At 42.4% G+C, this 16247-nt stretch overlaps 1 protein-coding gene across 4 annotated transcripts in view; it reads left to right on the forward strand.

Moving 5' to 3' along the window:
- Nucleotides 1-16247, forward strand: part of CPPED1 (calcineurin like phosphoesterase domain containing 1) — a 101380-nt gene that overhangs the window by 53739 nt on the left and 31394 nt on the right. For all 4 annotated transcript variants that reach the window (XM_072753830.1, XM_072753831.1, XM_072753829.1 and 1 more), the window contains one exon: nucleotides 13735-14157. In XM_072753830.1, the coding sequence (XP_072609931.1) occupies nucleotides 13735-14157 (423 nt within the window). The remainder of the gene's footprint in view (nucleotides 1-13734; nucleotides 14158-16247) is intronic.

Raw genomic sequence — 16247 nt, forward strand, 5'->3', positions numbered from 1 at the left:
TCTTCCAAAGGCATAAGTGCACAGATTTCCTGTTGATAAATTTAAAAATATTGGGCATCTGTCAGATTCAGGTTTTTGAGCTTTGTCTAGGAGAAAGTTCTCTGTCCTGCTTGGTAACTCTAAGCCTGCTAACAACTACTGTCTTGAGATTTCCATCCCCATTCTAGGAACTGACTACCTTTACCTCTCATGTTGAATCCTGTTTCCTTCCTTTTTAGATGGATGACATGCTCTTGTAGCTTCTGGAAAAGAATTTATATTTGAAATATCCTCATTCTAGCCTCACATTCCATTGAGATTGTGGTAGTTCAGCTGGGTATAGAATCTTAGATAAGGAGTCATTTTTGCCTTGGCATTTTGAAAGTTCAGCTTCCTTGCCTTTGTCCATCCAGTAGAGATTTTGAAGATGTGCAATTCCCCTATAGTGGAAACATGTAGAATCTTCCCTTTGTATCCAAGGTACTAAAGTAACATTGTGATATACTGTGGTGTGAATCTGCTTTTTTAAAATTATTTAAAGTTGTGGCTTTCAGTTCTGAAATACTGTCAGATTATTTCAGTGATGATTTCCCCCCAGTGATTTTTTTTTTCTATACTTTCTGGTACTTCAGATGTTGGACTTCCAATACTGGCCCTCAAATATTGTCTCCTTCCTCCCTTCCCCCAATTTCCTTGCTTATTCTACTTTCTGAGATATTTCTTCAATTTTATCTTTTAAGCCGTCTACTGAGATTTTCCTTCTGCTATTTCTGCTACCATAGTTTTAATTTTCAAGATTTGTTTTGCTTATTATTCCTGTAATTGTTTGATGGGTGCAATATTTTCTTTTCCTTCCCTGACAATATTGAAGTTAGTTTTTTTTTCCTCCAAATAGTCTGTTTCCCCCCTTTTTTTGATTGTTTGGGTGTGTTGTTCATATTGGTTGTATGTAATGATCCCTGGCTGCTCGTGCCTGTATGAGTATGTCACCCATCCATAATGCAGCATTGAAAAGCTCTTTGGACCATTTGGGGTTGGGCTTGTATCTTATGATATTTACCATAAAGTGGTGAAGGCTCCCCTTCTTCCCCAAAACCCGTGTCTGTAGGTCTTTTCTCTTTGTCTCTCAGATGCCCCATGGTAGTTTCTTCCTGCCTCTTGCTCAGGCTGGGGGTGGGGTGGGTAGGGGGGGTGCAAGGGGCGGGGGCGGAGGGGAGGCACCTGGCTGCTCTCATTCTCAGAGCATACACAGGGAAAAGGTTGTGCTCACAAAATTAGGGTCAAACCTTTTATCTTAATGTTCCTGCCTTCACTATGATTACCCCTACCGTAGTTGTACCTGCTGACTCTCAGAATCGTTTACTCACTACAAAAGCTGAAGTCCCCATCTACCAAAGTTATGAAGGACAGTGGTCCAGCTCTGTGGGATTTCAGGGCATCTTTCCATTTTGGCTGTCTTTAACTTCATTTCCAAGAACACCTGTCACTGCACATTCTTTAGCCTTTAAAGTATATGTAATACAGATCAGATGTTTTCGCCCTTTCATTCATTTTCTTCTTTTAAGTTCAATTGAACTTAAAATTGAAGTTCAATATTAAAAAAGTAAAATGCAATTAATCTGAGATGAAGAGCTTGAACAGGCATGTCCACCCCTGCCACTCACATCACGATAGAGAACATTTGCCACCTGCCAGAAAGCTCCCTCGTGCTTCTTCTCCATCAATAATCTTTCTGTCTCTATCAGTTGGTTTTGCCTGTTCTTGAAATTCTTAACAATGGGATCATACAGGATGTGCTCTTCTGGCCCAGTGTGCTGTGTGTAATATCTGAGATTCCTCCACCTTACTGCATGCAACAGTAGTTCCTTCTTTGTTACTGCAACACAGTATCGGTGTGATGATTATATCATTATTTACCCACCCATCCTACTACTGATGGAGATCCAGGTCATCTGTTTGGGGACTCTTGTGAATAAGGCTGCTATGAGCATTCTTACTAGTGTCTTTTATTAGACCTGTGCACTCCCTTCTTTGGGGATAGCCCTGGAAGTGAAATTGTTGGGTCATCAGGAAGGTGGAGGTTGATCTTTGGTAAATCTCTCCAGGGGGTTTTCCAGATGAGTTGCACCAAGCCAGTTGCTTCATAACTTTTCCCACTTCCAGCTGATTATTTAACTTTGAGTGAACTAGGCCCACTTGTCCACCTGCTCTCTGGTTTGCACATTTCTGTGCCTGTTCTCTCCTCTCGTCTTTGTCCTGGAGCATTTACTGTCTTTGCAGGGCAGTATGTGGAAGGAATAGAGCTAAGTGTGTGTTTCCAATCTGCCATCTTTAGCTGGAAGCCTCTTAGGACTTGAAGATGGCTTTTAGCTCTCAATCTCACCAAACGTGATCACACTTGTGTTTTCTCTGAGTCCATTCTGCTTAAAGGTTTGATAAAAACAAGGTTTTATTGCTTCAGCCTTTCATAGCTTCTCCAGACATTGTTTTCTATATTCCTCATTTCCAGCAAGATGACAAGATGATTCTGATTCCATGTCTTTATCAGACATAAAAGTCAATAAGGAACACAGACTAAAGGTTTAGTTTGTGGGGTTCATTCCCTTAATTTTTGTTTTCCTGAGCTTGCAGTGTTCGAATCTAGGCAAATCCCAATACCCTAACATTTAGCCTTACAATATCCCAAGCATGTGTTCCAGGTAATTAACTTGCCCTGGGACTTCAGCATTTTGGTTTGGGTACACGAGGACTAGGAGGCACGATAGAACTCCTACAGCCCGAATTGGAAATCCATGTTTTCCCCCCAAAGAACTGAGTGTGCACGTTGGCTCCCACCCATCCCTTGGGCACCTTCTGGAGCTTCCTTCAAGTGCATAGATGGCAATAGGTGGGGTGGGGATGACAGTGAGGAATCCCAGATACATTCTTTGCTCACGGTTGTGGTGACCATGCCAGCAGAAAAGATGACAGGCACTAGAAGATGGTCCTGAACTCCCAGACTCTGAATGTCCCATCCATTTACCACTCAGGCCCTTCCCAGGAGAGCTGGTCCTTTGTCCTCAACGTAACCCTCTTTACCCATCCTTCTTGCATCACAGAACCAGCATGACCACGTTTCTTCTCCCTGGCCAGTAGTTCACTTCATTTGATGTGGTTTTACTCATTAAAATGGTGTTAGCATGAGAAGGGGCCCCCGGTCACCTGACCAGCCAGGTTGACCTGGTCATGTAGCATGGGATCAGTAGAGTAACAGATGCCTCAGGATGCAGTAATGCCAGTGCTTAGCACGTGGTAAGAATTCCATAAGTTATAGCTGACATCATGTTTATTACTTCTTCTCATAGAGTGAGCTTCTGAATATCCTAGGAGAGTTACTTGCTTCACTTGGTCAAACTCAAACTGACCTTGGCTCACCTCACTCTTTCTTTGGGGTCCCAAGAATATATTCAACCTGAAGACCCTTCATCTTTATTTCCCCTGACATATTTCATATATCGAGATATGTTACCCTAAAATCCCTAATTTTAGTACATTTTCCTTCTATTAATGTAATAAATAATATTTCTAAGTATAGATAACCACATAATTGTACCTTTACCAAACCTCTAATCAGATGCATTTAGTGTACTCATTACTTCACATAATACATTTCTCACTTCTAGTATATTAAATCCCCTTGTAATCATTATTATCTATGGGTATAAATAATGGTTAGGTTCTTATGCTAACTGGTAAGAGCATTTTTGAAAGAAAGGTAAGACGCAGAATCTGGCAACACAAACAGAAATCTCAAATATTTTGCTGGGAAGGTAAACAGTGCAGCTGGGAAGAGAAGCATGATTATAACTCTTATGTAGTTCAGTGAGTACATTCATCTGTGTTGTAGATTAGGTTATTGTGAGTGAGCCTGAGAGCTCATCAACAGTTATGATGTTACATCTGTGACAGATCCTAGTTGCATTCCAGGCAGCCGTTTATGAACAAACTTTTGCACACAATACATTTGCAAAGTGAAAACCATTCTAAGAGGTTTAAAGATTTTTATAATTCTAGTGTCTTTCCCCTTTAAAAAGAAAATACTGCTGGATGCTACAAGGGGGATAACATACCAAGCAACAAACCTTTGATACATCTGTATTATAATGTTTTTAAGTACAGAATTATGATGAACTCAAAGTATGGAGCATCATCTATAATTATTGAAGAACTGACCATAGCTTGCTCAAATGAAAGGCTTAAATAAAAATGGCTTTGGTATCTAGAATCTCCCCCACAATTCCAGTGACTTACCTTATGATTTTGGCAGATTTGATGATTTCATCAAAGAATTTGCTTCTATGTATTCACTGTTACCACTGGCTGGAATGCCAGTCTGCCTGATTGAACTGGATACATTTCACTGAGTCTAGAATTCCCCTATATTTGAGACACTTTTGGATGTACTAGGGGTCAAGTTGTTGTGGAAAGGCTGTGAGAGTTATTTCCTGCTAATTGTCAGTCAGTAGTTCCCTGGCGGGTCTTGTGAGGATGGTCCTTAGCATCAAGTGAAAGTGTCCTCCTTTGCCCCACACCAGCAGAAGCCTGGTGTACGTATTTGAAGCTCCATGAAGGAGGGACCCTGTTTGTCTCCTTCAGCGCACTGCCCCAGGCACCTGGCCCCATACATGTTACATCACAGATATAGCAAGTTTCCATTGCTACTTTATACCTGGGCAAATTAAGGCAGCACACTGTTAAATAAGTGTCATGGTGACAGGACAGTGGTGGTCATGTTGCAGTTCCTTCTTTGGTGTCCTGGCAGACGGTAACTCATTCATGATAGCAAGAGGCATGTTCATAACTGTTGCCAAAAAAGAGCACAGTTGGTTAGTCACAGAGTGAGGTTTAGGATGCCTGCCTCCTCATTCCCCGAATCCTATGAACCCCACCCCTCTAGATGAGCCAGTTCTCAGGCTAGCCCACCATGGCTGAGCCCTGGGTTCCATGCAGCTTGGCTGGCTCTGGGTCCCCATCTCTGCCCCCACCTTATTCCCTTCCCTTTGGCTGCAGTAAGCCCTGGTTTGCTCATCTGTAAACCATGGTAATAGAACAATGGATTGATGCTATGTGAATCCAAAATAGCATTATACTTAAAAAAAAAAAAAAAAAAAAAAAAGGAAAGAAAGAAAAGCCTCTTTATGTTTTAGCTTTGAAGTAATACAGATATTTTCAAATTAAACATTTGTCAAGAATTGTGTCATTTTAGAGCTGGTGAAGCTGGTGATGAGTAAATGCAAAATTTTTCATGCTCTTGCAAAATGTCAGGGACACTTCATCTAGTAAGCAAATAACCCACCATTCTGTTTCAGGAGTACTTTGGAAACAAGTTTTATATTGGGCGGTGTTTTCAAAATGTGTCTCTTGCATAAGATGCTACACGGAGACCCATCCATTGCACCATCACAGGGATGACGGGAAGGTCAGATGGGCCAGGGAGTAAGAAGATGAGGTTAAGTATCTGAAGCTTGGAGTAGTTTGTGATTGGGTGAGGTGAGCAATTTGACAGGCTGGTGACCTGGCTGGAAAACCTCTTGACCTGGCTGTGTGGACAGGTCGCAGGTCACCCATAGGAGCCAGGGGCCGGCCTGGAGGCCATTGTAGGCAGTAAGCTATAACCAGGGGAGAAGAAACGTGGTCTTACCTTTGCTGTGATACAGGAAGGGTAGGTGAAAAGAATTCAAGAGGAAGACCAAGGGTCAGCTCTCTTGGGAAGGGTATGTATACTGTATGCAGTTATTGGGGGTTAGGGTTTCAACATATGAATTTGGGAGGAAGCATTTTAGCCCAGAGCAGGTGCAACTTCACAGAGTAAATGAAAAGCCCTGCCTTCACTTAACTCAAGTTTGGCTACAGCTCTCTTAGGAAAAGAGACTTTAGAGACAGAGGGATGGTGTGTGTGTGTGTGTAAGTATTGCACCTGGAGGGAGAAGCTGCTGAACCTTCTTTTCTTCTCAGAAAGCCTGGACTGAGGAACAAGAGTTCTGAAGTTGCCTAGCTGAGAACCCACTGCTGATATTAGGGAGAGGAGAAACAAGAGGGGGCTGTTTTGTACATGTCCCGGTGTCTTCCCTGCCATTTCAACACTAATCTGATCCCAAATTAGACCAAATCCATACATACCTACCAGGTACCTTCACCGTGCAGAGAAGATGCTCCTGGAGGCCGCTGCTCAGTGCACAGCCCAGCCTTGAGGCCATGTGAGATCCTAGGCCGGAGCAGGCCTCTGGGAGTCAGGGGCAGGCCAAGAAGACTGTGCAGGTGTGAAGGGATCTGAGCACCTACAGCGGCCGTCTTCCACACAGGAAGTCCTTCCTCAGCACACACCGATTCATCTGCATCCCCTATCCCGGCCTTGGCTGGGGAAATCATTTGGTTTGCAAGTATCTGCTCAGAGTGTGCTTACTGAGCGCTGGACTGATTGTGTTCCGTTCATTGCAGCCCATGTCCAGCCAGGAAGTACCCCCTAAATCCCCCTGAATAAACAGCCGTTACATTACTGGATAGGTTCTGTGCTTGCTAAGGTTGTCCCGCTATTTAATTTAAATTGTCCTAACGGTGGTTGAGTATATTATCATCGGCTCCCATTTGAGTTCTTGTGCCCCCAGGGACTAGGAAAGATAGAAGTCTTCTTTTCTTAAAGCAACATCCTTCCTTGTTGGTTTGCTTTTTTAAAAAAAGAAGAAAATCTTACTGAAACAGTAAATAGATTCGTAACACTGTTGAAGTCTATTCACAGCATCTGTTATTCGGATAGCCTCCGTGGAGAAAGAAAATGTGAAAGTCTCAGAGGTGGATGGTTTTCGTCAGTAGTTTCTGGGTGGAATTCTGCTGTCACTGCATTCTGCTGGCCAGGATGGTGATGATTGAAGGGGAATAGAAACACGTGGGTTTGCTGTTTGTTTCTTGTTCTGTTGTTTTTGTTTTTTGTTTTTTTCTGTAGTTAGGTTATACTCTCGGAAGCTTGGAAGCAGCTTCTGTTCTGTTCTCCTTAATCCCCAAAGGGAAAACAAAATATGTTTATCGTGGTGTTTTGTGCTTGGCAGGTATGCACTCAGGTTTTTTTGGTGTCTGCCTGCACTTCTGGCTGAGACGTACTCTAAGTGAAGCACCATGTTATTTTCCCTTCAGAAGATGGAGCCCTAATCTGTTGTTGAATTTTAAGAGTTCTTTATATATTATGGGTATTAATGCCTTACCTGATATATGATTTGCAAATATTTTCTCCTATCCTGTGGTTGATACTCACATCTTACGATGCACAAAAGCTTTTAATTTTCATGAAGTCCATTTGTCTGCTTTTTCCTTTTGTTGCCTGTATCTGTATCAGTAGGGCAAGTTTTATATTGAAACAGAGCTTTCAATTTTTACCTCTAACCTATTTCTTCCCCAGTCTTTTCCTGTAAGTAAATGACATGACTGATCTCCCAGCTGTTGAGACATCGAGAATTATTTTCAAGTCCTTCCTCTCCTTCTTGTAATGAATACAAGGACTCCTATTGTTTCTACCCCCTAAGTATCTTTCAAATATTTATCTTTATACTTCCAATTCTTCATTGTAGTCTATAGAAGTACAGTTTATTTTCATATATTGACCTTGCATCCAGCAACCAAGCCAATCCTCCCTTGTTAGTCTAGATACTGAAAAAAAAAAAAAAAAGATTCTTTGGGATTTTCTACAGAGATAGTCGTGTCTTCTGAGAACAGGCAGTTTTATTTTCTCTTTTCCTGTCTGTATGCTTCTTATTTCTTTTTTCTTGCCTTACTGCACTAGCCACAACTTCTAGTGTGATGCTGAATGGAAATAGTAAGAACAGACATCTTTGCTTTGTCCTCAGTCCTCTGGGGACTATTTAAAATTCAATGTTAACGAATGATATACATAACTATTTTGTAATTATCTTTTTATAATTTTTTTTAACTCCTGGTTTTAAACTCCTCACATTTAAAAATTTTTTTAAATGTGTATTCTGAGTACATCACAGCTTTCCACACTGCCCCATCTGTCCTTCCAGAGTTCTTCTCATCAGTCAAGTGTGTGCTGACTTCGGGATCCTTGTCCTCTCAGTACCCACTTTTCGGCAGATGCCCTTCCTCCACCTTGGAGACCTGCCCAGAGCAGTCCTCCTCATCTTTTTGGTTTTTATTCAAGTATAGCTAACATGCAATGTTAAATTAGTTTCAGGTGTACAATATAGTGATTCAACAATTCTATACATTTCTTAGTACTCATCACAGTGTGTTCATAATCCCTTTAATCTGTTACATGCTTTTCCTATCAGCCTCCCCTTAGCAACCACCAATTCTCTGTATTTAAGAGTCTGATTTTCTGCTTGTCTCTTTTTCCTTTGTTTACTTGTTTTCTTAAATTCCATATGTGGGTGAAATCATATGGTATTTGTCTTTCATTGTTTGATTAATTTCACTTAGCCTAATACCCTCCAGGCCTATCCATGTTGTTGCAAATGCCAAGATTTCATTCTTTTTTATGGCTCAGTGATATTCGTGTGTGTGTGTGTGTGTGATTATGTGTGAGTGCATGTATACCACATCTTCTTTACCCATTCATCAGTCGGTGGACACTTAGGTTGCTTTTATATCTTGGCTATTGTAAATAATGCTACAGTAAAGCTAGCGGTGCATATATCTTTTTGAATTAGTATTTCAGATTCCTTTGGATGAATTCCCAGTAGTAGAATTACTAGATCATGTAGTATTTCTATTTTTAATTTTTTGAGGAACCTCCATACTGTTTTCCAGAGTGGCTGCAACAGTTTGCATTCCTACCAACAGTGCAAGAGAGTTTCTTTTTCTCCATATCCTTGCTAATACTTGTTATCTCTTGTCTTTTTGATTTGAGCTGTTCCGACAGGTGTGAGGTGGTAGCTCTTTGTGGTTTTGATTTTCATTTCCCTGATAATTCGTGATACCGAGCATTTTTTTCATGTGTTTGTTGGCCATGTGGATGTGTTCTTTGGAAGAATGTCTGTTCAGGTTATCTGCTCATTTTGAATTGGATTTTTTAGTGTTTTTTGGTGTTGTATAAGTTCTTTATATAATTTTAATCTTAACCCCTTATTAGATCTATCATTTGCAAATATCTTCTCCCACATAGTAGGTCGCCCTTTTTTTTTTTTTTTCATTGATGATTTCCTTTTTAAATTTTGCTTTCTGTGTCACTTGCCTCAGGAGACATATCTAGAAAAATGCTTCTATGGCCAATGTCAAAACTATTACTGCTTGTGTTCTCTTCTGGGATTTTTATGGTTTCAAGTCTCACATTTAGGTCTTTAATCCATTTGGTGTTTATTTTTATGTACTGTGTAGGAAAGTGGTCCAGTTTCATTCTTTTGCATGTAGCTGTCCAGTTCTCCCAGCACCATTTGTTGAAGGGACTTTTTCCTCACTGCATATTCTTGCCTCCTTTGCCATAGATGAATTGAACATAGAAGTGTGAGTTTATTTCTGGGTTTTGTTTTCTGTTCTATTAATCTTATGTCTGTTTTTGTGCTAGTTCCATACTGTTTTGATTACTATAGCTCTGTAATAAAACTTGAAGTCTGGGATTCTGATTGATGCCTCCAGCTTTGTTCTTACTTCTCCAGATTGCTTTGGCTATGCAGGGTATTTTATGAATCCACACAAGTTTTAGGCTTATTTGTTCTAGTTCTGTGAAGTTCACACAAACAAATGGAAAGATATTCCATGCTCATGGATCAGAAGAACCAATATTGTTAAAATGTCCACTCTTCAAAGCAATCTACAGATTTAATGCAATCCGTATAAAAATACCAACATTTTTCACAGAACTAGAATAAATAATCCTAAAATTTTAATGGAATTTCCTCTCTCCTGAGTCATTTCTTGCAGTTTTTCTTCCTTCACAAAAGTCTTGTTTCTTCTTTCTGTGCCTCTATTTCTATCCTTCCTGTGAAGTGGAAAGCCCCATTTGATCCATAAGGGACTCTTGGAAGTTCTATATCCTTGGCCAAGTTAACATTTTTTCTATTCCTGATGCTAGTTAAGGTTTGGCTTTGGCCTTTGCTGTAATCTTATGACTTATTTAGGAAGCTGTGCTAGATTGTACTCTTAGCTATGCTAATAATACTAAGCGCTTAATATTCTGACGCTAAAGAAATTCTGATCTGCACAAACAAAAGTGTGTTGAAAATAAATGCAATGTTTTCCTTAAACTCGGCTTTTTGTAATCAAGAAGTTACTTGCTCACTTTTAAATTCTTACCTAAAAATTATTTATATCCCTGGGGAATGTTTTCTTTCCTTCAGAAATGATTTATTGATTGCTATGTGCACACTCTGAGTCACCGGCCAAAAAAGGGAGAATTCAGTACATTCGGGTGTGGGGGTGGAAGGAAGACAGCTAACATTTTTGCATCCCTGTTCATACTGAACTCTAGAAATCATTATTTTGGTATGAATCTTGACAGTTGCCCTCTGAGGTATGGAGCCTATCATCCTCCTCTCACACACGATGAGACCAAGGCTCAGGAACCAAGCGACTCACCGACACCACAAGGCTTGTGAGGGGCAAGAGCCAAGGACCAAACCCAGGTGTCCTAGACTCCACCTCCACGCCATGCCTCTACATGAGGGGGTATAGAAAATTCTGGAAAAGCCTCACAAGAGAGGCTCGTATTTGACAGAGGGGGTCTAGAGAAGATGAGCGTCATGTCTTTTTTTAACAGGTTATTAGGGGCTAGTTGTGACTTCCCCTAAACCAGGATCCCTCTGAAGTTTGGAAACAAACATCCTATTTCCATGTGTAAGTCACAGCTCTTCCTTGTAGATTGCTTGGAGACAAGGTCTCCTTTTCAAAGTTTTGAGTAAGCCGTTCTTTGAAGGTACTTTTTTGTATATGGTCATTAGCTAATTGAACATTCTTTGTGTCTGACTCAATCAGAGCATCATGATGAATGCCCTTTGAATATAAGGAATGAGGAACACTGTGTACCCTAGTGTATTTATAAACCCATGTCCTGTGGATCAGGATGGCCAAGAGAAGTCACGCAGGAAGCCAGGACCCTAGTTTGTGACCAGGACACTGTAATGAGAGGCAGCAGTCTTAGCTGGAACACTGAGTTCAATTCCTTACACCCCCACTGGCTGTCAAACCAAGTTAATATGAGTACAGCTCTTAGAACAGTGACTGCGCGTAGTAAGTACCAGGTAAGTACTGGCTATTGTCGAGTATCACAATATCCCCCAAGTCAATATGAATGGAAAGAAGGGAACATTAGTGGCAACGTTGGGGTTTTTAGAAAACTGGTTAAGGAAAGTAGTGGTTATTTAGCCTTGGTTTGTGGAGTTCCTTTGAAATGGTTTATCATGTTCAAGGCCATAAAGGATTCATCTTCCCTATTTGTTGACATGGGAGCGGAGTCTTAGGGAGGATTATGTAAGTCAACATAGATGCTCACAGTGTGGGTTCAGCTAAAGAAGCAATATTAGTCATGGGCCCTTTAAACCAGGAACCCCAAGGTCAGCCCAGACCAGCAAGGAGGCAGACATTAGAGGTGGGCAAATGCCCAGCACCACCGAGGGAGGAGCTTCCTGGTCCCTGGTGCCAGGAGGGACCTGCTTCTCCCCTCAGGAGCTTCTGCGGAGGTCAACTGACTGACACCCTTCTCCAAGCAAATGCCACTCATCCTAGAAATTGGGGTTGCTTGGAAATGCAGCTGCCTGACTGGCCTCTCCTGAATTTTCTTGAAACCTTAGGGTTATGGGGCTAAAAGCCCCTTAAAAAAAAAAAAACCCCAAACAAACAAAAAACAAAAACCAAGAAAACAGCTTCTTTAAAAAAAAAAAATGGAAATAATACATAAGCTTGGAAAAAGGAAGGAAGGAACTTTTAAACTATAGTATAAAGGGTTAAAACTGAATTGTGGAAGTCCCTGTCCATCCCTACTGTTTGCCATGTTTAACCATAGTTAATAGTTCTCCTTGTGTCTTTGGAGAACTTTTATCCTTAATATGTGAATATGCATAAGCCTTTTAAAAATTTACATGTGCTTTTTCCTCCATGTCTTACCTTTATAACTTTATTTTTCTATTGCATCAATGTAGAGCTACTTCTTTTTATTTAGAATGAATTATAAAGCTATTTCAGTAAGATATGGAAATCTGACCTCTTACGCAATAACAGAGCTAAAAGTAAAGGATACTTAGCATAATTACGAGGAGAAATGGATCAGTTCACAATTATAGTGGAGGCTTAACCAAGGCTCTCAGAATCAGACACTGCCAAAAGCAAGGAGTGATGGATGGCACAGGAGACTTGAATCACACCATGAACAGGTTTGATTGAGGAGAGATACAAGGAGCTCCGTAGTCAACACTTAGAGAATGCATGTTCTTTATAACCTCACATGGGATATTTAGAAAAACGGGCATATACTTGGCTATAAAAGAGATCTTGCCACTGCTAATTTCTTGTAGTCATAAATTCCGAAACGGTTATGTCTCTTGTCTCTATTTCTTTCCTGTGTTAGTTCTACTCCTGCTTCACACCCACCTATTTTATGACCATCTAGGCTGAATTCCTCTCTGCATTAGGTCTTCCTTCTTAGCTGTAATTACTCCATAAAGACCTTTTTGCCTTTTAAATTCATGGTGGACGAGGACTGTTGGGTATAATTTTCATCTGTTTCTGGCAAGGTGTTTTAGGTGAGTTGTCATCATCCCTCGGGAAACTGGGCTGCTCTTCTCCCTCATCCTTTTCGCCATGTTGAGCATGTTCCTCTGGACCAGCATGGTACAGGAATCCTGTCATGTTCCCCCCACCTTGCTTTTCTCAACAATGCTTCATTAGCATCTGAGATGGACCGTGCGCATCCATCATTTGCTGGGCCAGTTATCTGACTCCCCAGTTGGGAGGGAAGGATTTGTGTCTCTTTGGCTCACAGCTTGCCCCAGTGACTAAATCAGTGCCTTATACATAGCCAGTACTCAATATTTTTTGAATAAATTAGCACAGAGGAGCTCAAAAAACAAAGCAAAACAAAGACAACAAAAAACAAGTCTGGAGTTGAAATGGTCATTTCAAATCCCATTCTTTAAAGTTTTAAATACATTATCTCCATACTGAATAATCTTGTGTGCCTGGGATGAGGGCTAGGACAGGGAGACATGCGAAGACTTTGAGCCCTTGCATTTTTACACACTGGTGGTGGAATATAAAGTACCTCTTCCCCTGTGTGGGCAGGGGATAGTGGGATTTGGTAAAATGCATGTGCCAGTTGATGTGGCCATTTGGATTCTAAGAGTTTTTCTTATAGAGGTGCTCACGCAGTGTGCAAGACCATGGATATGGTAAGAATAACTTCAAATAGCAGTTGGTTTCAGACTAGTGTTCAGAGCTGGGTCCACACACGATAGGGGCGCACATTATGACCCATTTTTTATCTGAATAGAAGAAATGAAGCCTCATTAACATTTAATATTAGAATAACTCCGTATCATCACCCAATCTCAATGTTGGGTCAGATGGCCACTTGGGACACTGAATTTTCAGTGCATTCTAAGGGAAGAGGGGGCGGACAGAGGTTCCCACCTAACTTACTGACTTGCTTTTAACACACAGCTGCTGTTTGCAGTTTCCATGTGCCAGATTCAGTGTACTTCTAGATTGTGCTCTCTTACCTGATGTTAGTAAACCCATAAATAGCCACAGCCATCTCAGATGTGACCCTTACTCTTGCAGGGATGCCTTGGCGGAAAGAGCAGACAGCAGACCTGCAGAGAGTGCTCACACAGGTGGACAGCGACATCCCACTGGTGCTGGTCAGCGGCAACCACGACGTGGGCAACACCCCCACACCCGAGACTGTGGCAGAGTTCCAGCAGACCTGGGGGGACGACTATTTCAGCTTCTGGGTTGGGGGTGTCCTGTGCCTTGTCCTCAACTCCCAGTTCTGGTACGATGCTTCCCGGTGCCCCGCTTTGAAGCAGGCACAGGACCAATGGCTGGATCAGCAGCTGAGCATCGTGGGGCAGCACAAGTGCCAGCATGCCATCGTCTTCCAGCACATCCCATTGTTCCTGCGGAGCATCGATGAGGACGATGACTACTTCAACCTCACCAAGTCCGTGCGGAAGGAGATAGCCAACAAACTCGCTGGAGCAGGTACCTCTGGGGACCCTCATGGCTGGCTAGGAGGGCCATCTAGAGAGAAAGCTTCCAGATCCTTCTGCCTCCCTGCAGCCTAGCAAGGGGGGGAAGAGGATGGGGCTCTGGAGAGAACCAGGTTTTGACCCCAGCTCCACCCCTCACTGGCCGTGTGGCTTCAGTGGCTATGCACTGCCTAGCCTTTTCACCCTCACTGTGGAGTAGCAGAAGGAGCTATCTCATAGAGGGATTGTGAGGATCAAAGGAGAGAGGGTCTGTAAACCATTACAGTAGCCCTTGGCCTACCAAGTAATGAAACTGTGACAGCTGCTGGCAGCTGAGGACAGGGTCCTGTGGGAGTTATTGGAGGGAAAAGGGGTCTGAGTGTGGCTGTCACAACCCTGGGAGAAGGAGTGATGCCAGGGGCATTTTTTCTCATATTCTTGGGGAGCAGGGACTTGCCCAGTGGCAGATGCTTTTTAAGAGCCGGGCTTCCTACCAGGGTTAAATTAATCCTGGCAAGTCCTGGGGCTTCCTCATTAGTTTCCCCAGAATGAGGAGTAAATTCTCCTCTAGAACCAGGGAAGAGAAATGTATTTAGTCTGATTTAACCTGCTGTAAATTATTAGCTAATCACATATTTGACATGTGTGTGCACACACACATACACACATACACACATATAACATGAAGCACTCTGATGGCATCCTGGCCTGCACACATCCGTCTCTCCTGGCAGCACCTGTAGTGTTGCTCTCATGAGAAAAGGGTCGTTCTAAGCCAGTTCCCTGTGTGGCCAGAGACTTGGCAGGATTCCAGTTCTGACAACTGTTGTGTCTCTTGTTTTGATTTTAATGCCTCCTTTCAGATCTTTCCAGACTGTACTTCATCAAATGCATCTAACATTTAAATACATCCATTTGTTTGTTAGGGGGTAGAGAGAGGGAGGTGGTGTCCTGACCCAGTAGCAAGCATTTGTTTAAAAAAAAAAAAAAAAAAAAAAAGTCTTGACACTCTTCTTTTCATCTTTGAGCATTAAATGTGTTCGCATTTACTTGTGAAATGTACAATAGGCCCTTCTGTATTTTTGAGACATTTTACAAAAAGCTTGCATAATTGGAGACATTTTCCAACTGTTCCATGGAGATGAAGTTGGAAAACTTCTATTGAGGTCTTTGAAATTTCATGCCATGCTCGAGTTGGTGCAGAAAACCATTTTGATGACAAGGAAATGAAGTGTCAAGATGGCATCAGCACCACCATGGAGACTATTTTGTAACAGAGAATAATGCCAGAGAGAACATTTAATGCCAGGGAAATGATTCCTTTCATATCAAATGTTAAATGATGCAAATGTCGTCCCTGTGACTGCTCTTTGTTCTCCTCTCCTGTCAGCCATATTCTTGAGTGGCATGTGGTTCTGGGTTTCCCATCGTAGGAGGAATACATGTGGCCCACAGGCACTCCCAGATATTGAGACCTGTAGACACTTAACAGAGAGAGCCCACAGCTCTAATGGGGCAGCCTCGAGGGAAGCCTGCTGCCCGCCCACCAGGAACCCAGTGTTGGATTCAGGATGCGCCAGCCACCTCCCCGCCATCGGGCCCGCAGCCCTGCAAGGAAGGATTTGTCAGCACACCCAGAGCCAGTCTGTGTCTTGGAGGTGGGCTCCCGTTGCCCCAGCTCACAGATGGATATCTCCCCCAGAATGCCAATTGATTGATGTAGAACAAGACTGAATCCCTTCCCTAAGCCCCAGCGGCACAATCTCTTCCCGTAGGCAGAGCAACATGGGAAGCCAAGTTATCAGCAGAAGCTCGCTTGCTCAACATGAGGCAGAGCAGAAGAGCGAGTAGTCTTCTTCTACTCTCAGTGGCGTCAGGCTCCGGAACTCTGACAGAGCCATCTCCAGTAGGACCTCCTTGCCCAGAATCCACTGGTGGTGCTAGAGCCTTTAATATCTCATCAGACTGTCCACTTCTTGAGGCTACCATCTGGATCATAGCAGCTCCACAAAACCCCTCCTTCTAGGGTCCCTCACCCCCAGGACAAGGCCAGCTCCACCTCTTCCCTATGGTCTCTGCCTCTTCCATTTCACCTGGCTGGCT

The sequence above is a fragment of the Vulpes vulpes genome, chromosome 3 (genome assembly GCF_048418805.1).
Source record: "Vulpes vulpes isolate BD-2025 chromosome 3, VulVul3, whole genome shotgun sequence".
Lineage (NCBI taxonomy): Eukaryota > Metazoa > Chordata > Mammalia > Carnivora > Canidae > Vulpes > Vulpes vulpes.